Below are 21733 nucleotides of genomic sequence, written 5' to 3'. Positions count from 1 at the left end.
AGTCCAGCTCTGTCACCACTCATTTTGGCCTGTGTCATCGCTTTCAAGCCTAACAGGGCGTTATGCTCAAGCATTTCGGTAGCTCCAGGGTCCCAAGGCATTACATGGAGAAAGAGGCATGGGTACAGGGTGGGAAGATCCCAGGCAGCTTGGGTGCCTCCTTACTTCCCCAGCCCTCAGAGCCTGCATCGCTCTGGGGACAGCATGGGAGCCAGGGCAGCTCCTGCAGCCTGAGCACAATGTTCTCCCTGCCCCGCCACTGCTGAAAATATGGATAGCTGCATTTTGCTCTACCTCAAGTTCCTAAACAATATTGAAATCTAGACCTATGCTGAATGCTTTTTAATAATCCAGCATCCATGGCATTTCTCTCCTGAAGCTCCAATTTTATTGCTAAGCGCCAGTGGGAGAAGAGGAGCTGTTGGACTGTGGCAACCACAGCAGAGCCCAGGCACGGTGGTTGCTAACCACATTTGAAAGTGAGTTTGAGCAAAGGTAGGAGGAACACTACACGGCAGTTAAATTATTTAGCCAGACACCTTGCTGAGTACATCTCAGCACTGGGTTGACACATCAGACTCCAGCACAGGTCTTTGAAATACACCCCGGGTCTGAATTCTTTCTACTGATCTCCTCCCATTTCTCAACCCGGCTGTTAGTCACAGTGAAAATTATCACCTGTTTTTCTAAAATCTTGTGACACATCTACTGACAGCTGATAAAGGCGGTTTCCTCGTCTCCACCAAACCATTCAGCTCGAGGAACGTGTCTAACCACCACCTCCATTGGCTGGCATGGTGGCCCCACCGCCACGCCTGCTGCCTGCTTTAGCCAGATATTTTAATGACTGCAGTTAACACCGTGCCTGGGAGTGTTCCTCTGAGGAACTACCCCAGGCTACCGAAAGGTGTTTCATGAGGTGATGTTTCCACATCACCCGATCATCACACCGTGTCTTGTGGCTTCAGCCTTTCCAGATCCGGGGGCCTCTCAGCCCTCTCCTTCACAGGGCCGCCGCACCCTCACGCCTGGCGGTGGGGGCTGCTGGCTGCAGCTCGGCATCAAGGAAGGCCATGCACACCTCTCAGCAGAGGAGGGTTAAAACGACTGCCTTCTCCTCACACTTAGGGACAGAAAGCTGATGGGTGGTGGAGCTTCAGGACTGTGGTATCTCCACCACACATGCCCTCACATGTCGGACTTAGCCTTGTAGCAAGCTTAGAGTCATCCGGACCCTCACTGCTAAGTACGAGGCAGAGGAGTTCAGAGCTAGATCTGGCAGAATATGGGATTTGCACCCATGAAGAATCTGGAAACGTTGGGTTTTGCATGATAGATAGAAAACAGACCAAGCTGATGCCTGCCCTGTTGGTTTCCATACGGAGACATCAGATACGTGCTTAGTCCTGTACACTCCGGAAGAGAAAAAGGCAGGAGCTATTAAGAGGCACTTGGCTTAGTTCGCACATATTCTGGTCAAACAGGTATGGCAGCGGAGCTAAACCCGGAGCGGTCCTGTTCACAAGCTTGAGAAACAGGGTTTGTGAGACACGCAGGATCCCCAGGCTCTGCAGCACCCAGAAGTAAGCAGGAATAAAAACTGCTTGAACTGCTGTGCTTCTGCCTGCTCTTTAAATAACAGTGGGCACAGTTTGTGTGTGTTTTCACTTGCTAGTAAATTTTGCCATAGATCCCCTACAAATACCTTACAGAAGCTTGTGGGGAGCTCTGGGAAAGGAGCATTTCTCTGATCCCGTTTGTTTTCTGTGTAAAGCTGGGTGTGAGTTTCAGGAGTGACGATGGGGTTGGGAAGGTGACAGGCACAAAGCTGGGTGCTACACGCTGAAAAGCTGGACAAGCCTTTCGTGTTGTGAATTGAACCCTTTGTTTGTCTAAGGCAGCTGCCTCTGTAGCGTGGCACAAATGTCACAGCAGCAAGTGGGAGGCAATGGTCACATCTGGGGCGAGCCTTTAAAAATCAGCTGGGCTTTTTATTCTGTTTGCTCACTTTGTTTGTTTGTAGACTTTTATGCAAGGGTCTTCCCTGTGGGTGTTACGGATGCTTTGGACTCCAGGTGATGCTTCCCATCCCCCCGCCCATGGATTTGTGGTAAGCCTCCCACCAGAATGCAACTTATTCAGAACAAATTAAATTTTGCCGCAGACTGAAGTTGCTTTGAATCAGTACTGATATCTAGGTACCTGCATACAAGCTCCCATCCAGGGTCAGCAAGCGTACCAACAGAGTAATGTGCACATCAGATCTCAAGGTACGGCTTCATGACAGGTTTGAAAGAGTGACAACAAGCCTGCATTAAGGTGCAAGTGAATTAAAATACACACGGGGTTTTCTCCACTTTTCTCTATTCATCTGGAGAAAAAACACAGATAGGTTTGCTGTGATTCTTTCAAACCTTTCAAGCAGTCAAATCTTAAAGCCTTACATGCACATTATTAACCACAGAAAAAAATATATCATTGTATGTTATGTAGTCTTCATATTTTTTTTAAATTATTTGCTACCCACAGCCTTTTAGGGAGTAAGTTTACATAATTTTGTGGAACAGGGGTGTGTTTGTAATACAGAGAGGACAGAACTTCTGTCCCAAGATCAGATCTCTGAAGTGGGAACAACAGGAGAAGAAAAACAGTCCTACATCTGAGGGGTGGGTCAGGAAGTTTGGAAACTTCCATGGCAGCTGGCACTATCGCAGGCTTTCTGTGCTCTGCTGCACAACCCAGCTTCTGTTTTTTTAAGTATAAAATAGAGACAACAGAATCAACCTCAGACTACTGTTATGAAACTGAATTTCTCAGTGTTCACAGATGTTCTGAGTTCCTTGGGTCAGTACGTAGTGTTCACGTGTAGTAAAGACTACGTGTACGTAAAAGAAAACACAAGTTCATAAATAGACTTTGGAAACAGTTCGCTGCTGGATTTTATCCAGGAGAACAGAAAATAAGGAGGAGGGGAAAGCGAAGTGTGGCTTTCGTTGCACGTGCTTTGTTTTTCTCACTAACACTACACACTGTTCAGGACTATTTCTAGGAAGAAGGAGGCAGTCATAAAAACCAATGAAAATACACAACAGCTTTGCTGACTAGTAGATAAACAGCACGTCCAGAACAAGAGGGAGTCTTCAACTCAAATTCTTGGGGAGAAGCATCACAGAATGCAATTGGGCGGGAGCGTATTATCCCTGCGGAGCAAGTTTAGGAGATGTTCATACAAAAAGCTTCAAAAGCCTTTAGAAATGTTTTAGAACATGTTAATAATCCACTGGGCTTAACTGGGCTTTAATTAATACTAAAATAATTGGGCTGGCTTTGAAATTGTTCCACCATGTAACAATATCACACTTTTAGAGGTTCCCTGCCTCTCCTCCTACTTCCCTTAGTATTTTCTCTAAACCAGACTCAGTGGCCTGATAGCTATTGCTCTTTTGTTAAATGTCACATAGTTTTTCTCCAGGCAGCACAATGCTGTGGGTGAAGCTATACAGATCCCCGGCTGTACAGAACGCAGTTTACACCACCAGTGGATGCTCCACACAGGGCCAGCTGACCCCAGAAAAGAGCAACAGGTCCTAACATTCACTACAAGTGTCTCTTTTACAGCCCTGAAGATGCCATTGCTGATAAACTGGTGGTGAAGCAGTGCTGGATTGACACAGCAACAACCAGCTGCCCTCAGGAATGCCTTGGGGCTCTCTGTTTTCTGGATTTGTAGCTTAAGAACAATATGGAGCAACAGGTCTCAAGACTTGTGCTACCAACCTCTCCCAGAGTCCAGTAACATGGCCGAGGACTTCAGAGACCCACCTCTGTCAGTGAAGGATCCTGACTGGCATTTGTTACCTACACAGGCTGATTTTCCCCAGAAGTGAAATCAAGGAATTCAAAGCTCCAATTTGTCTATCATTTTTATTATGCTGGATTTTAAAGGTACTCCTGCATTCACAGGGATGGAGGATTATTAACTGCTCTGTGAATAAATGGACACTTCCTGATACTCCAAGCTAGCAGACTCCGTTTTTAAATTAACTTCACAGATCAGGATGTCAGCAAAAAGTGAGACAGTGACAACAAGAGATAATCTTGCAGGGTCCAGTATATTTGCTTGGGTTTTCTTCATCATGCAATGCCCATAATGTAATTCTTGCTATATGAAGGGATTCCTGCAGAGAGCAAGCACCCGGGTCCAGCAGCTCTTGTTTTCCTTCAGGTGGCAACACAGGACTCTAACTTTTCAAAGTCTGTCTCATCCAGGTCACAGTTTTCATGATGTGGCATCAGCTGCTTAGAAAGGTCTGCTGCCTCCGGGTTGGTTTGTTAGCGTTAGTTTTAGTGAGACAGCATGAGATTTGGAGTTCCCATGGTATGCAATGCAAAGATGTTAATGTGAGAACCCTCCTATATTCAGCCTAGATGCATCCATCTGACTTCAAGGACAGGGAATAGTCCCCCTGACCTCAAAGGCACCTTTCTTAAGTGGGATCAGATCCTGGGGCTGCCCCTCTTACCTTAGGTATCTATAATGAAGACGGTTACGTCTGGATTCCCTTCCTAATCAACAGGAAGTGTAGCATAACTAGAGCATGATCCATCTGACCCACCTCCAGATGGTACAACATGGAGCACTCAAATATAACCTGTTTTCTGTAAATGGACCTCTGGTCTGTCTTGGGAAGACCATTTCTGTAACCGCCTCCTAGTCTTTTTCCTTCACAGTTTTCACCGTTTTTCCCCACAGGATAGATCTGGTTTTGTACCTTGCCTAAAGCACAGGGGTTGCAGCTCAATGAAACAATGTCAGCTTTTCTTCAGCAAAGCTCTTGTGGGCAGTGGAAAGGTGAAAACAAATGTAAACACATCCTGAAAATCAGTACAGCAATCAAAAAAGCTTCATTTTTATCAGTATTACATTATCCTAGGGTTTACAAAGGAAAAGAATGTGCATGAAGACAGACATTTTATACTGCTGTTTGGCCTTAAGCAGTGCTTAGAGGCTTTAATTGTGCCCCATTTTGCCACCCGCTCTACAGGGACAAAACAAAAGGGTTATGCCAGGATCTCTCCTTTGTGCAGTCCTCCCTATTTGAAGAAAGCAAAGGATTTCCAAATATTGATATTCAAAAGTCTGGTCAGTCATTCATTGGCTGCTGCTGGTTACCAGTTTTATTAACATAATAAAGAGAAACATGTCGTTAATGTAGGCTGCGTAGGATGAGCAGAGAAGTTTGCTTGGAGTGTGCGGCGGGGTGAGGAATGTGCTGCCTGGCTGCCGTGGGACTGGCGAGTGGTCGGGAGGTGTCTGCCCCAGCCCTCCCGATGGCCTGGTTTCGGGGATGCTTGTCTGGGAATTTGAAAGGCATTGTACAAAGCAGAAAATAAATCACTGGCATTGCCAAGCAAATAAGGCCACTTTTTTTCAACAGCTGTGAACTGGCAGAAGCCCAGTTAAAGTGAGGAACTGCCTCTCACATGTAGAATCGTGGAATCATTAAGGTTGGAAAAGACTTCTAAGATCATCAAGTCCAATGTGGAAATGTTGTGCAGATCCCCAGTGGGTGGCATCTTCCCTAACCTTAGCCCAAGCCTAAGCGAGCTCACACTTCCCTCTGTGGGCAGCAGAGAGGTAGAGACGATTTCAGGGATTGATTTACTCCAACATGATTGCTGTCTTCATCTGGGGAGACAAAACCTTCTGTAGGGACGTCCCTCTCCTTCTGCTGAACACAAAGACAATAAGAAAACCTGCAGCATCCTACCTCGCTCGCTCTGGTGTGGGTGGAGATGAAAGGAGTCCATGGGAAAGCAGGAGCGGGGAGCCCCAGGGGACCTGTGGGAATTCCAGGAGTGGCTGGGGCTGAAGCTCCTTCCCCAAATGCCAGGCGAGGAAGGGTTAAAGGCTTATGCCTCTGGCCTTTGGCAGCCCTCCTCAGTGGAGGCTGAAGGCTCCTTCCAGCTCCTGCCAGAAGTTAAGGGAGAGCATTGCTGGGCTGGATGCAGCCCAGCTCTTGCATACATCTTATATAGGTGCTCTATGGAAGGGAAACCTTTTCCCTACCAGCCAGTGCCCCCATCCCTTTGCATCTGCCATCTCCCACCCCCTGACTCCGCTTCACGCTTGCCTTTAACCCCCCACCTCTGCCCAGCCTTTCTTCCAAACCCGGCGCCATCCTCACAGACTGTCCCACTGACAGTCCTTTCCTAGTCATAGTTCTGCAGGAAAAGTTCCCAGCCCACGCAAAAGCTAAAAATCTAGGTCCTGCAGCAAGCACTGAGTTAATACTTAGTCCAGAACATTTTCATAGTGCCTCAACCATTGCAGAAAGCGCCGCCTCCTACCCAGCTGCCCACAACTGCCGAGAAAACAGTCGGGAAACTTGACAATTGCCTCTGCTGCTGCACTAACCTGTCACCCATTAGGCACAGACTGCCTGCAGGAAATTAGACACCTGCTTCAGTCTTCTTGCAGTCATTAAGTGTTGGTATAGTATGTCTGCCAAACCCCTATTAATAAACCACCTTTTTGTCTGTCGCAGTCTGATGCCAAGATAAAATGCTGTTTCGCCTTCCACTATCCGTCTTGTCTGTGTTTCACATCCTAACACACCTTTCTTTTCTGTACCTTTTCCTAATCTGCTGAGATTTGTACCGTGCTTACAAGTGGAGGAAGAAGACAAAAATCAGGAACTAGTCACATAGACGACACACAGGAAACTACTGGTTCTCAGCTATATCATTAGGGCCTGACTATACACAACCTACCACCCTGGGAGGGGGGGAGGGGGGAAGAGGGAGAGAAAGAATATTAATTTTGAGCAGAAAGTAAGCTTTATGACCCAATTTATATCCGAATGTGTTGCTGCAGAAATGTTCTATGGCCATCTTCATGGGCTCCTACTTTACAAGTCTAATACATCAGCTGGAGGGGAGCAGAAGGGACAGATGAAATGCAAAATAAAGCAAATTTTCTTCTTCCATCGTTTAAACTTCCTTTACTTAATGTTACTTTTTACATGGGGAAGGGGGAAAGTATTATTTTGTTAATAATCTGTTTACTAAATGCATTACCCTTCTCTTACACACAGCACAAACTCCATGAATCTCAAAGTGCATTACAAAAGATGTTATCAGCATAATCCCCTTTTAACAGATGGAGCAACCGAGAAAGTTGCACTGGGTTCTTGAAACGCATCCAGCAGCACAAGGGAAAACAGCTTTGTCATCCTGTCTCTGGCCAGCACTGCACTGATTAGGCCAAGAGCTAGCGTTTATTTCCCAGTCTTAGCTGGGAGTCCAGCCTTGCTTGACTTACATTCAAGTCATTGCCTCTATTGCACTCACAACATCACATTTCCAGGGGAAGAGATTTGTGAGTACCCAAACATTTTTACCAAAGGTCATATCTGTGTTGCTTTAAATTAGCTCAGTTGCAGTGACTGATGCATTTCCACTGACATTCCGAAAATGGCAGTGAATCCAATTTAACTAATGATATACAGATGAAGGACATTTTAATACATATGGGAAAACTCTCCTTCAAGTTTAATCCATTTAATACTAAATTAGGCTAATACAAATTGAGGAAAATTGCTTTTCAAAAGAGTTTTCAGACAATATCTCTTGCAATTTATTTATTTATTAAATAGTATTTTTTTACTGAATTTCCTTAGTGTCCCTCTGCAGGAAAGCCCCCCTGAAGACATCTTTGACTCGTAAAAATATCCTAGCAAAAGCTGGCAGACTGGAGGGGCTCGGACATTTATGATGCAAGGAGATCCCTGAACTCTAGAGATTTCTCAGAGATATTTACTGGAATGGAGATCCCACAAAGCCCTGACTTAGGCCTCTGCCTCACGTTTCTCTGCCTTCACGCATCCAAGAAAGGATGAGTCCATGGCATCCTAAAGTACTCGGGAAAAGACAGGGCAATCCATCATGATTTCCAGATTTTAAAGGAAAACCAGTGATTTTATTAGGAAAGCTATGCAGAACTCCTAATTGTTTGTCTAAGTAAATATTAACCTTGAGATGCTTGGTGATATATTATTCGCTTTTTTAAAAGGTCACCACTGTCCTGTAGCAGATTGCTCTATGGAGGGGGTGAGCTTCAAAGCTGTGCTACGTGCAGAGGGTGAGCAAAGAGAACAGTGCGTTATACCCCAGCACAATGCAGAAAATAACACCCCTGAGACGTATAACACTGATGTAATCATAAATAAATTAAAAACTTCCAGACTGATTAGCAGGTATACAAAATAGCTGGACGTAAGGATACAATCAGATTTTTTTTTAAGGATTTATCAATTTAATTGCCCACACTTGCCACAGGTTGCTAATTATCACATTGTCTCTTTTCTAAGATGAATGTTAGACATCAGCCATAAATAATGTGTGTGACCACTGGAGGTCACGTTTGGTTTAGAAATCCTCCACTTCAGAGGCCTTTTGGCAGCAGTACAACTTCAGCAAAAGCAGAAAGGAGCACAACTGCAGTTTGCAACTTGTTCAGGAAAATTCATTGGAAAATATTTATTTATTTTTAGAATATTTTGTAGCCCCGAAGCAGTTCAGGGAATAATAGTAAATTGTCTTCACGAAACAGCTATTCTCACTAAATTTTTTCCATATTACAGAGTTTTGCAATGTGGCTATTTTGGCCTGAAAGACAATAACATTAATAAATCAATTAATTGAAACAGCTATGGGATTGGATTAGAATGAGAAAGAACATATTTTTTTGTCTTTTTGGCTATGTAGACACATTACTGCCTCTGTATTTAAAAGAAGATGTTAAAACTATTCACCTGATCCATGCATCAGATGTCTACCACTTAGCTCAAAAGCTCCAAGTTTCAGGCTTTTACCACTGAAGGAGTAAAGCAAGAGCAAAAAAAAAGTAGTGATGTTTTGTGTATGGGATTGATTTCTAGGTGAATCCTGCAAAATCTTCACCTCCCCCTCCTCTGGTGGGGTCATCCTTAAATGATGGATACAATTGACTTCAGAGGCACAGTGTGTCTGAATAAAAAGGGATTGTTAGACCGGCATCCACATTCAGCCTCTTTCTTTTTGCAGTTTTTCGTGCTTGCTCAGGCTCTGGTGCCAGGGGACTGCTTCCTGGCCTCTCTTGCTTGGGAGCTGCCGTGCAAGCCCTTCATCCCTCATATTCCCTGTCTCTGCTGGGCAAAGCACAGAATCACAGAATTGTAGGGGTTGGAAGGGACCTCTGTGGGTCACCTAGTCCAACCCTCCTGCCGAAGCAGGGTCACCTACAGCAAGCTGCACAGGATCTTGTCCAGGAGGGTCTTGAATATCTCCAGAGAAGGAGACCTCACAGCCTCCCTGGGCAGCCTGTTCCACTGCTCCGTCACCCTCAGAGGGAAGAAGTTCTTCCTCATGTTCAGACGGAACTTCCTGTGCCTCAGTTTGTGCCCATTGCCCCTTGTCCTGTCACTGGGCACCACTGAAAAGAGGTTGGCCCCATCCTCCTGACACCTACTCTTCAGATATTTGAAAGCATTTATAAGGTCACCTCGCAACCTTCTCTTCTTCAGGCTGAACAAGCCCAGTTCCCTCAACCTCTCCTCGTAGGGGAGATGCTCCAGTCCCCTCACCATCCTTGTAGCCCTCCGCTGGACTCTCTCCAGTAGCTCTTCATCTTTCTTGAACTGGGGAACCCAGAACTGGACACAGTACTCTAGATGAGGCCTCACTAGGGCAGTGTAGAGGGGAAGGAGAACCTCCCTCGTCCTGCTGGCCACACTCTTCTTGATGCACCCCAGGATCCCATTGGCCTTCTTGGCAGCCAGGGCACACTGCTGGCTCATGGTTAACCTGTCGTCCACCAGGACACCCAGGTCCTTCTCCACACAGCTGCTCTCCAGCAGGTCCACCCCAAGCCTGTACTGGTGCATGAGGTTGCTCCTCCCCAGGTGCAGGACCCTGCATTTGGCTTTGTTGAACCTCATCAGGTTCCTCTCTGCCCAACTTTCCAGCCTGTCCAGGTCACGCTGAATGGCAGCACAGCCTTCTGCTGTGTCTACCACTCCTCCCAGTTTGGTGTCATCAGCAAACTTGCTGAGGGTACATTCTAACTCTTCATCCAGGTCGTTGATGAAGAAGTTAAACAAGGCTGGGCCCAGTACTGACCCCTGGGGGACACCACTTGTTGCCAGCCTCCAACTAGACTCAGCGCCGCTGATGACAACCCTCTGAGTTCTGCCATTCAGCCAGTTCTCTATCCACTTCACCGACCACTCATCCAGCCCACACTTCCTCAGCTTCCCTAGGAGGATATCATGGGAGACTGTGTCGAAAGCCTTGCTGAAGTCGAGGTAGACAACATCCACGGCTCTCCCTTCGTCTACCCAGCCAGTCATGTCATGGTAGAAAGCTATTAGATTGGTCAGGCATGATTTCCCCTTGGTGAATCCATGCTGACTACTCCTGATAACCTTCTTTTCTTCCACTTGCTTGATGATGGCCTCCAGGATAAGCTGCTCCATCACCTTTCCCGGGATGGAGGTGAGGCTGACCGGCCTGTAGTTCCCTGGGTCCTCCTTCTTGCCCTTTTTGAAGATTGGAGTGACATTGGCCTTTCTCCAGTCCTCGGGCACCTCTCCTGTCCTCCAGGACCTCTCAAAGATGATGGAGAGTGGCTCAGCAATGACATCCGCCAGCTCCCTCAGCACTCGTGGGTGCATTCCATCGGGGCCCATGGATTTGTAGACATCCAAATCACTTAAGCGATCCCTCACACAGTCCTCCTCGACCAAGGGAAAGTCGTCCTCTTTGTAGGCTTCTTCTCTTACCTCCGGGGCCTGGGATTCCTGAGGGCCAGTCTTAGTACTGAAGACTGAAGCAAAGAAGGCATTCAGTAGCTCTGCCTTCACCGCATCCTCCGTCACCAGGACACCCGCCTCATTCAGCAGCGGCCCCACGTTGTCCCTAGCCTTCGTTTTGCTGCTGATGTAGTTGAAGAAGCCCTTCTTGTTGTTTTTGACATCCCTTGCCAGCTTCAATTCCAGGTGGGCCTTGGCCTTCCTCGTCGCATCCCTGCATGCTCTCACCACGTTTCTGTACTCTTCCCAAGTGGCCTGTCCCTCTTTCCACATTCCATGGACCTTTCTCTTCTGCCTGATCTCCGCTAGAAGCTCCTTGTTTAACCATGCAGGTCTCCTGCCTCCTTTGCTTGATTTCTTTCTCAGGAGGATGCATTGCTCCTGTGCATGGAAGAAGTGTTGTTTAAAGAGCGACCAGCACTCATGGACCCCCCTGCCTTCGAGAGCCCTGGCCCATGGGATTCCTCCCAGGAGCTCCTTGAAGAGGGCAAAGTCAGCCCTCCTGAGGTCCAGGGTTTTGATCCTGCTTATCGCCCTGCTTCCTCCACGCAGGATCCTGAACTTCACCATTTCATGGTCACTGCAGCCGAGTCTACTTCCAACCTTCACATCCTCCACCAGTCCCTCCTTGTTTGTTAACACAAGGTCCAGTAGCAGGAAGATTTGCTCATCCATTATAGCAGTGGATTTCAGCAGCAACGCTGCAAAGCGAGCATTGCTCCAAGATCAGATCAAGGCTTTTAGGAAATTTAGAAGACAGAAGTGAATAAAAGGAGGAGAGGGCAAGAGCATACAGAAACCACATAAATCCCTCCATCAAGTACTTTCTTCTTGGCCTTTCTGAAAGAAGGACGGAGAATTTTTTGTGAATGCCATGCCTCCATCGCCTGGTCGCAGTGCCTGTAATGTAGTGCCTGCGGTGTCTGAGTAAATGATTGCTCTTTTGTGCTGTGGTCTGTGGGTTTGATGATGAACTGCCTAGGAGACCCTAAAGATAAAAATCACAGCTTGTCAGTTGTTGAAGATTTAAAGAGCTATAACTTCTAAGTGGTACTACTGAGGGATAGGCAGGCTCTTGACTCCCGCCCCTGAGTGCCATGGCAGCGCTGCAGAGTTTTCCAAGACACTGAAACCTCATCTCCCTGGAGGCCTTGTTAAAAAAATACATTTTTAGCATTTTGTACTTACTTCATTTTCTACTTCAGTTGCTTCAGAAACCTAAACAAAACTCACACACATGCACATGAAATTCCTGCCCACGAGGGGAGTGTCAGGTCCCTGCAGGACAAAACACAAGGATGCTCTGCAAAGCTGGCTGGAGACTCTGCTTTGCTGTCAGCTTTGCAGGGAAACCAACCCGATACAGCAGCGACGGGCAGTGGCGCAGGTGTAGAGAGAGCTCGGGGCTGGTGATGGAGGTGCAACAGAAGGCACCAGCTTCATCTGGAACCATACAGACCACAGGTTAAATGAGAAATGGTTTTGGGAAATTCTTTTTCCTTCTGCCCCCATATATGAGGCATTGTACTGGTAATCTCTCAGAAAAATGGTGCCCGATTTTCCTGTGAGAGTGGCTACTGGTACTGAAAGAGAGAAAATTCATGGTCTCATGCCCTTCTCTTCTCACTGCTCCTTTACTCCACAGGCAAGCATAGCTTTGCTTTCTGCCCCCACGCTCACTTCCACGCCCGTCTCTAGCCCTTGACATATGCAGCTCCATTTGCAATTCATTAATTATTTCTAGCTTCATAAAAGCAATTACATCCACAAGACCATTTGCTCCGATTTCCTTAACACCCTCCCTCCCCCATATAATTTCTAGCAAAGTAGAAGACAGTTCTGCATTTCCTGAACCATTTTGCCATGAATGGACTTCTCCAATGATCTCCCCAGCCTGTGCCCATTAAAACCAAAGGATGCGGGTTCTGGGGTGCCAGCATGACGGTCCCTTTTGGTACGCACCCTGTTATAGCACGCGCAGCCTCGTGGCTCTGTGAGTGACAGTGGTGAGAGATGCTCAGCTGATGACAGCCCAGCCCTTGTCTGCTCATTGATTCAGAGTAGAAGCTCTTTGGGAGCCTGCAGTGTAAGCGCCAGCCTTCTGCTGCTTTTCAGGAAGCTTTTTCATATCTGCCAGAGACAGGGGACTTTAAATGGAAAGAAGTTTTAACCTTTGCCATGACTGGTAAAAGCTTGATAAATTTTTAAATTCAAAAATCTGAAAGTGAGTACAAGGGAACCAGTATGTATCACTGTTTTCAAAAATCTCATCTTTTAAGGCAGCCCTGGTTCCTGGAGATGTGTTTGTGCTTTCTGCCTATTTGGACTGGGTTCTCCTTATGTGCTCCACTTTTAGGAGTGTTTTGCGCTTGCAGCCAAGATCTCAGTGTAGGTTTTGCTTAGCCCGATCAGGGCTGCTGAAGCTCACCCCTGGACTGACCAGTCCTTAGCCTGTGGCCTTGACGTGGTGCAAACTCCTGCTCCAGGTGAGATTTGGCTGTCACAGACCACAACAAGGAGCAGGAGAGTCGGAAACAGAGAGGTTAACACCCTATTTGCATTTACTGCAGCAGAAGATAAATGTTATTAAAGCATTACTCATCATGCAAAGAAAGGTTATCAGGCAAAGGCAGTGTGGGCGACAGGAACTGCGGGCGAAGCAGCTGACAACCTGGATGCCATTTGTTGACCACTGATCACCCTCACAGCCATTCATCCCCAGGGGCCAAGCTGAACTTTCAAATCTATATTAAGACAAGGCAGGCTCTCTGAGACATGATCTCCAGATGCAGGAGGATTGCTGACCTCCAGCAACCTGCTCTAAATAAAATGCGAAAGGACTTGGTCTCCAGTCAGCTGCCCAGAGAGGGGCTCTGGGAGCTCCGGGCTGAACCACGAGGAAGGATTCGGGTTCAATTTACTGTTTGTTTTTCGGTAGGTGGGAAGGCAGCACACATTCTTGATGCTGAAGGAAAGTACATCTGTGGTGAACACCGCTGAGACTTCTTTACCCTTGCAAAAATACATCCTGTCAGCCCTCTGAAACGGGAGCAGCCCCGTGTCACCTCCTCCCCGGGCTGCAGCCGCTGACCTGCTGGGCACAGTTGGGTAAGGCCACCACGGCGGAGAGGAGCTCCTGCCTCCGAAAAGCCGGTCTGCTCTGCAGGTGGCTGCAGAAAGGCCCACGAAATAAAGCAGAACCAGAGCCCATGCTGTTGACCCTGTGGGCATTCCTGCTGCCAAGCGCAGGGGACTGGAGGCAACCGCAGCTGCAGGTGAGCCGGCTCTGGTCTCCAGCTGGTCCCAGCAGCACGGCATGGCGGGGTCGGGGGGGAGCAGCCTCCGTCCCCAGCCTGCTCCTTCTGATTCACGTGCGATGACAGTTTTCTTGCAGTAAAAGTCTCACGGCGAGACACACGCAGATGTTTCCAAAGAAACTGATGCTAACTCAATGGTTACCCCCACTGGAATACGGTAAAACCAGGACTGCCTGCAGCGTGGAGAAATGACAGCATTTTATCAATGACCCAGTGGTTTGGCCTGGGACTGGGCAGAGACCGAGAGCAACTCGTCCTTGAGAAGCCAGCCCACCCCTCTCCCACAGCAGCATCAACTGCAGCTGGAGCACTGGCAACAGATGGCAACTTCGCTGCAATAAAGCTCTGCATTTCTAGAAGGCTTCTCCCAGAGGATCTCAAAATACAATATAAGCTTCAGGTTAAATTAACCTTAAAAAGTTGGGGAGTGGAGAGAGATGAAGGTGACAGTTTTCAAGTGTGCCCATGTACTTTGTGCACCCATTGCGAGCGGCTCTGGGGGGGATTTTCACAGCCACTCTGCCCCTGCAGTTCAGGTGAAATGTGTAGAAATTCCTCTGAACGTGAAGGTCTCCAGACGGGATCTCAGAGCAGAGCTACCTACAGTAAGTGGAAACACTGGAAAATAAAACCTGAATTCTGCCTAGGGCCATATGGGAAGTTTGTATTTGATTCAGGAATTTGCACAGATCTCCTCGTGTCAGCTATGTTTTGACAGGCCCAGTCCTGCTCTAAAATGTAGTGATAACCAGGGTGGGTGAGTGCTTTCAGTGTCTCTCCTTGATATTTCTGTCGTTAACTGTGAACAGCATTGACAGCACCTCTTAGTTAAGCTACACAGCCCACAGTATTTTATTAGCTAACAGGTAAAAAAAAACATATTTATCGGGTCAAATTGAAAGAAACACTGCCATGTGGAGAGCTTGGAGAAGTTTTAATAACTTTCTCTTTCCCCCGATGTACTTTTGTTATTGTTAAATACGCTGCTGGCTTTCAATGCCCACCACGAAGCCTAACTGAGACAACCCCCGCGTGGCTCAGCCGCTGGGGACTCAGCAGGAGGGCAGCAGTGCCCAGGGACGCTGGCCGGCGAGTCGGGCTGGCACCGGGTCTCCGTGCGAGAGGGTCCTGTCGCCCTGCTGAACACGACTGCGCTTCACCCCCGGCTGGAGGAGCAGACGCGTTCTCCACACATGGCCCAGCAGTGGCTGTTCTGGGCAATGTTTGGTTGGAAGAGAAGCTCCACAGCCACCCTGGGACCCCTCCGGCCCGGCTGATGCTCTCCCGGGAAAGCGGCAGCCGTGCCGCCCGACATGTCTCCCCCAGAGCAGCCCCTCACCACGCCGCGCTGGCAAGACAGCTGCCTGCCCCGGAGCACGGGGGGGTCAATCACATTCTTAAAAACAAAATAAATAGCCCCCCACTGAACCGGTGAAACAGCGAACAAGCTGGAATCCAAGCAAGCTCGTCACTGTCCCAGTCACACAACGGGAATCCAGGTGGGCACGCCCAGCGCGCAGCCGTCCGACCGCGGCACCCCTTCGCTGCTGCCGTCGCTTATGGCTTGCCTTGGCTTTTCAGTGCTGGGGGGGCACAAGCTGCTGCGGCTCCCCTGCCTTGCTGGGATGCCCCAGCAGAGCTGAGCAAACAGGGCGGCGTGGGGCCCTGCAACGCAGCAGCGTCCAACCGCGGGGCGAGTGTGGATTCAGGGGGGCGGAGGGGCCGGCAGGAATGGTCCCTGCCCTCCCCGCTCCCCCAGCCCGTCTCCTTTGGTTAATACACTGAAATGGGGGTGCCAGCCCCAGTGACAGCCCTATGCTAACAGCTAGGCTGGGATGAGTTCCTCACCAGTAACACACAGCCCAGCTTGGTCGGCAGATCGACAGAGTCTGCATGGTCTGCAGGTCGGTAGAGTCCGTCACCGAGGGTGTGTCACCAGTGGGAAGAGGGGCGTGGGAAGAGCCAGCCATGTCAAAACGCCGGTGGCACAGCACTGCCATGCTTGGCTCCTCCGTCACAGCCAGACCATTTCCCTGAGGTGGACGTGTTGTCTTCTAGCCCTCTTTCTGCAGGTCATGAGCTTGTCACCTCCCCAGCCACCACCTCCTCCCAGCTTTGCAGGGTGCAGTCTGGGGATGTTGCCAGTACAGTGCTCTCAGGGATAGGCTAGAGAGGCTTTAGCCTGCCCTTCCCAGAGCAGTCCAGAAGTGTGAAATAAGCTCTCCGCAACACGAGAGAGCACTGTAGCATACAGCAGCCTCTCCCCAGTTTAGATGTGGGCTAAACGGGTGCAAGAATGGGCTACAGGTATCCACTTTTGCCTTATGCAGACAAAGTTGTGGCAATGCACTATAACAACTGCAGAGGATTTGTAACTGTCTTACTTCCACAGGAGTTCTAGAAAGGCAAGTATTTCAGGATAGCGTAACCTAAATAGTCCAGCAGCAACCTGGGCTTCAGGTCACACTGAGTCCTCCCTTCTGAACATTCCCAGTTCTAAAAACACAGGTTAGCCACATTTCTCTGTTGAACCTTCACACGCCGTCACATTGACCGGTCAAAAGTGGAGAAGAAGCTGGACTGATCGTGCAGGTTTTTAAGGTAATTTTTTTCTTGCTGCTTAATTTGTGTAGTTACCATAAAACCATCTTCCTAAGTATCTTTCTGTTTCAAGTCTGTGTTTAAATTCTAGTGCCACCATCCCCTCTGCATTGTATCAGCTTCTCTCAATGGTTCATTATTTATTTATTTTTTTTTCTTTGTTCCTCCTCTAAAAAGGACAGAAGTGTACAATCTCATTCATATCCTTAGGGAAAGAAAATGTATGAAATCACATTTATATGATTCTTTTTCAACATCATGGTAAGTCAGATAAAGTGTTTTGAGGTCTAGATGCTTACAAAACCAAGTTTTGCTTCCGTAAGCATGTAATTTTGTAATCACATGCTACATTTCAGAGCCTAGGGCTCATATGTTTGTCTTTGCATACCCAAGGAACCTTTTATCGGAAAGCTCTCTATTATGAGCTTTTCATATTCTCAGATATATGTATTCTGTCATCCTCTACAAGGACCACAGTTTTCTCTGTACTCTGCAATACACCGACATGCAGAAGCACTTCAGTAAATCTGTGGAGGTAAGTGGTCCTTCTCTTCCAAAGTCCTGAGCAGAAGCCCAGAGTCAGCAACATCTAAAGGCCAATAGCAACAGTTTCAAATGCTCTTTAGCACATGTATTTCTATCAGAAACCCAATATGCTTTATACACTGAAAAACACTGTTAGTTTAACTTGTAATGAAACTTACACACCTGTTGCAGAACAGACTGTTCCACAGAGCAGTGGGATCTGTGATTTCCCGTGGAAATTTCAGAGACTTAGACGTGAAGGAAATTCCCAGAAGGAAACTTAAAGTACATATCATACAAATGCAATAGTCAAAAAACATTGTATGTAAGACATCTTAATTTTAATACAACTGATAGCCAGAAATTCACTGATGATTGAAGTTTAAAAAAAAAAATCCCTGCTTTCTTTGTTTATACTCAGAGTTTGGTTGATACTGAATGTAGTTTAGATGTTCCTTGGCTCCCCAAGCACCTGCTAACTATTTAGTACCTGTCTCTCCACACCCAGCCTCCATTCTGCTCCGTCTGTACGGATTTTCATTGCAAATAGAAAGTTTCCTTTGATGTTTAATTCAGAAATCAATATCTATAAATTATCTTCCTACTCATCAAATGTAGATGTTCACCAACACACAAATACTGTTGCTCACCAGGAAAGCTTTATCATGATAGAGAGAACAACTGGTACTCCTTTTCATCCTCCCTTCATGTTCCTCCGAAGAAGAGACTATTTTAAATCCACACTCCTATCGTCAGCTAAACCAATTTATTCCATGCCTTTTACCTTCAAAAAGTAATTGTCTCTAATAAATCCTTGGGTGCCTGAAGGAAAGTTCCATTCATGCCTGACCACAAACACTTAAAATCCATTTCAAACATTGACATTTCCAGAAAAATCAGAGGTGTGTAAGTCTATAAAAAGATATAGAAATTTAAGGTTATTAAATGAAACTATAAATACTAATTTCAAGACATATAATTGGTTTTTAGTCACTTTAATTATTTTTTTAAAGTAATTTAAAGTCTTGGTTGAAGCTCTTCCCTTTTCCTGAAACTTAGAGAATTCCCAGACCATTCAGTAAAGCTGTTCCTGTTTCCTCTTGAAGCCCTTTCAGAGCGAATGCATCCTCTGTCTTTCCATCAGAACACATACTGACCCACACCCTCTCTAGCAGCATCAGGCACCAAGCCCAGATCTTCAAACACAGGGCGATGCAACCACTGTTGGTGGACCGTCAGTGCAGATTGTCTTTCATTAAGGCAGCTTCTAGCTTACTAAAAATCTATGGCAGGACATTTCTCTATTTGTAACAGGGGTCTCACTGGCTCTTTCCTTAATGCAGACCTTCAGAGCTAACATTTACACTCTTATTTACATCATTTTCCCTTCATTACACCTAAAAGGTAACTTTCAACGGTGCTGCTCTACACAGCTAGTGAGACAGCAAAGCAAACTGTGCAGAATCAGCCAGTATTTCTCGTAGCATCTGACATACACAACAGAAGCAAAAGATGATTTTCCCCACTCAAATTTTTTTCAGATGTACACAGGTAGAACTAGAACAGATAATCTAACCATTAACGAGACACCAACCTCAACAGCCAAGTGAAAAAGTTGATGGTACTCAGCTCTACCCAGGTTCACACAGCACAGCTGCTTAATTTTTTCTGGAGCTTTAAAATGTCATTTATGCATCGTTAGGGTGTAAGCTCTTACCCAAGACCAAGGGGAGCCGCTGAGGGTCTCTGGCTGATCTTCCTCCTCAGACGACACCCTGAGCTGATCGTTTTCTCCCATTCTTCACGTACACCACTAAAATCGCTCTCGGTTTTGGCCATACACAAAAATGCTGCCTTCAAGTTTTAGCTGTCGACAACAAAGCTCCAGAGAATATAAATTCCCAGTGATCAAGTTTGCCTGCTAATTTTACCTGCTGAGGTTCTTGGAACCAGAGTCAGAGCAAGAAATCTGAGCTCAGTAAACCAGAGCACACTTTCCTTGCAACTGACTCCTCAAACACCCTAATGAAGTCATAAGGTTCAGTGAAAAATTAGAGCCTGACAAACACAAATTCACTTCCAGTCGGCATCTTTACTTCCATATGAGATTTTTATGGTCAGACAATTTGCTGAGTTATAAATCCTGTGAATAGAATACAAGGAATTTTCACTGCCAATATTTTATTACCGTCATTAATCATATTTAGTACACATTTTAATGGTTTAATTTTGTTTTCAAGACAGGTTCTTCATGTCAAAATTTTATTCTGCCGTCCTGCACAGCCACAGAACTACACAACCATAACTGTACGGCTGTGAAGGCAGCACAGCTTTTCTGTTCTTCCATGCAATCAAGTCTGGAAAAGGGTCATTTTCTTTTCCATTTGTCCCATTTTGCCTTCTGTTTCTGCTGGGTTCAGTATCAGAGTGTAGAATCCGGTTATCATAGATCTCACTCTGTGTAACTTCAGACAAACTTGCCCTGATATCCGTGAGACTTCTGGGTGTGTCAGAGGGGAGTGCCAAGCCCAGCATCCCGACATCACTTCTGGCAGCTGACAGGAATGGCAGCTTTTTCTCCAAGATCAGGCCTAGGGAGGGCTTTGTGCCTGAACGGGCCACTAATTCACAGCTGTGTTGTGCTTTCAGATTCACAGCCTTTAGCTTGATTTTTATTATTTTTTATTCCTCTGCTTATAAGGCATCCAGTTGCAGTAGCTGGTGAAATAAAATTTCTGTCAAATACCCTGAACCCTTCTGAGAGATCTCTGACTTCAGGCAAAGGCTTCTGAATCTTTCCACTGAGTTACATAACAAAATAGGCTATTTATAGCACACCACTGCAGGGGAGTCCTACAGTTAGCTATCAGCTGATAATGATCATCAAATGAACAAATAAGCCTGGCTACATTTCATATTTAACCTTAAGCTGTATACAAATTCAGTAAGTAGGAAAACAGTGAAGTGATGGAAGAATCAAACTTTGGAAGTAGAGCACTGAGCAGAGCAGTGGCCTGCTGGCCGACACGCAGTCTCTTGTCACTGTGAGTGTCACTAAGCTCAGCAGCACACAACGGTAGAGAGGACTAAAAAGGGACAGCCCCCTCTGATAGGGGACAAGGTGTTATCCCTGTGCATCAACCAAAACCAACGCAGCTGCCAAGGGGCTGCAAATGTCTGACACGGCAAACGAAATGTCAGTCTGCATCACGGGACAGGCATCAGGTGCAAGCAACGCACTCTCAGCTCGCTCCGGTCACTCACGGGGCCTACGGCAGTGGCTGGGCTGCCCTCCGCATCCCTCCCGTGCTGGCAGGCAGCCTCGTGCTGCTGGCTCTGACCTACTCTGACCCTGAAACTCTGCCGCTCTGGCCCACTGGTGCCAGTTCCCGATGGACTTCCCACTGATGGGTGACTTAGGATCACAGGACGTGGACTTGAAAGGGACCTAATTTTCAGAAACATTGATGTTTGCTTAGATTCTTTCACGTTTCACATTAAAAACTCAGGATCTGAAGTGGCCCGAAAGCCAAGTCATTCTCAAGCTGTAGACTAAGAGAAAACAGCACAGCACTTAAGTTCACCAAGATGCTCAAGTTACTTATTTCTGTTGCATACCAGATGTCAAGGCTGTAAGCACAGAAACCCATTTATTAGGTATCAGATCACATTTTCTTTCTGGAATGTTTTCGGGGAAGGAAATTTAATACAATTCTTCTCTTTTCAGCTAAACAGGGAAATGCCACACCTAATGCATTTCAATGGCATTCCTGCCTCTGCTGAAAGATCTATTCACTAAACTTAAAAGATAGGTACCACTGTTTGTTGGAGTAATTTTCCACTGTCCCACCCAATTCTTCTGTTAAACTTGCTTTCAAGCTGTGACGGGTGAGTATAACAATCTATCAGAAATACTGTTCACATCATTGTAATACATTACATAAAGTTTAGTTATAAAATTCTTCAAGAAGTGGACATGCATCTTTCCCAGCACACTGTACCTCTGAAGCCTTTGTCGTATTCTGCACTGCCCAGCTTCAGGACCTTTCTGCTTTCACCAGGAAGCACGAACATGTACGAGCATTTCTTCTGTGCAACGTGTATGAACCCAACGACTGCTGTTCCTAGGTCAGTGCACCTGATAGTCTGGTATCCTGTGTCCAAGGGTCACCAAACACTCCCGATCAAGATATTCAGAAATGGAATAATAACCAGACGCAAAAAGAACTTTCTTCGTAATTTTCACAGGTTAGGACATTGGTTCCCAGCCTTTTCCCAAGGTCACCATTCCCACCACCTGCTCCCTTCCCACCTCCTCTACTGCCTTGCCCACATGGCCGGGCCACCGGCCCTTCGCCTCCTGCCCAGCGCTCCCCCATGGCCCCTTCAGCTGCTTCTCCCTCGCTCCCTTCCCATCTCTCCACTCTTGGGACTTCA

The 21733-nt window shown here is 46.9% G+C and overlaps 1 protein-coding gene across 4 annotated transcripts in view; it reads right to left on the bottom strand.

Annotated features, from left to right (window-relative positions):
• The window catches only part of LPIN1 (lipin 1), a 94164-nt gene extending 74917 nt beyond the window's left edge, over positions 1-19247 (bottom strand). For 2 of the 4 annotated variants that reach the window (XR_012763264.1, XM_075414858.1), the window contains exon 1: positions 19014-19247. Coding sequence is in view for 3 of the 4 variants with exons in the window: in XM_075414858.1 (XP_075270973.1) it covers positions 19014-19094 (81 nt within the window). In the remaining variant the exon portion in view is untranslated. The remainder of the gene's footprint in view (positions 1-19013) is intronic. The other 2 variants (XM_075414854.1, XM_075414855.1) reach the window with 2 other exon arrangements.
• Positions 19248-21733: the final 2486 nt, after the last annotated feature.

The sequence above is a fragment of the Opisthocomus hoazin genome, chromosome 2 (genome assembly GCF_030867145.1).
Source record: "Opisthocomus hoazin isolate bOpiHoa1 chromosome 2, bOpiHoa1.hap1, whole genome shotgun sequence".
Taxonomy (NCBI): Eukaryota; Metazoa; Chordata; class Aves; order Opisthocomiformes; family Opisthocomidae; genus Opisthocomus; species Opisthocomus hoazin.
The sequence above is the reverse complement of the archived record's forward strand: the minus strand, read 5'-3'. Positions and strand labels throughout refer to the sequence as shown.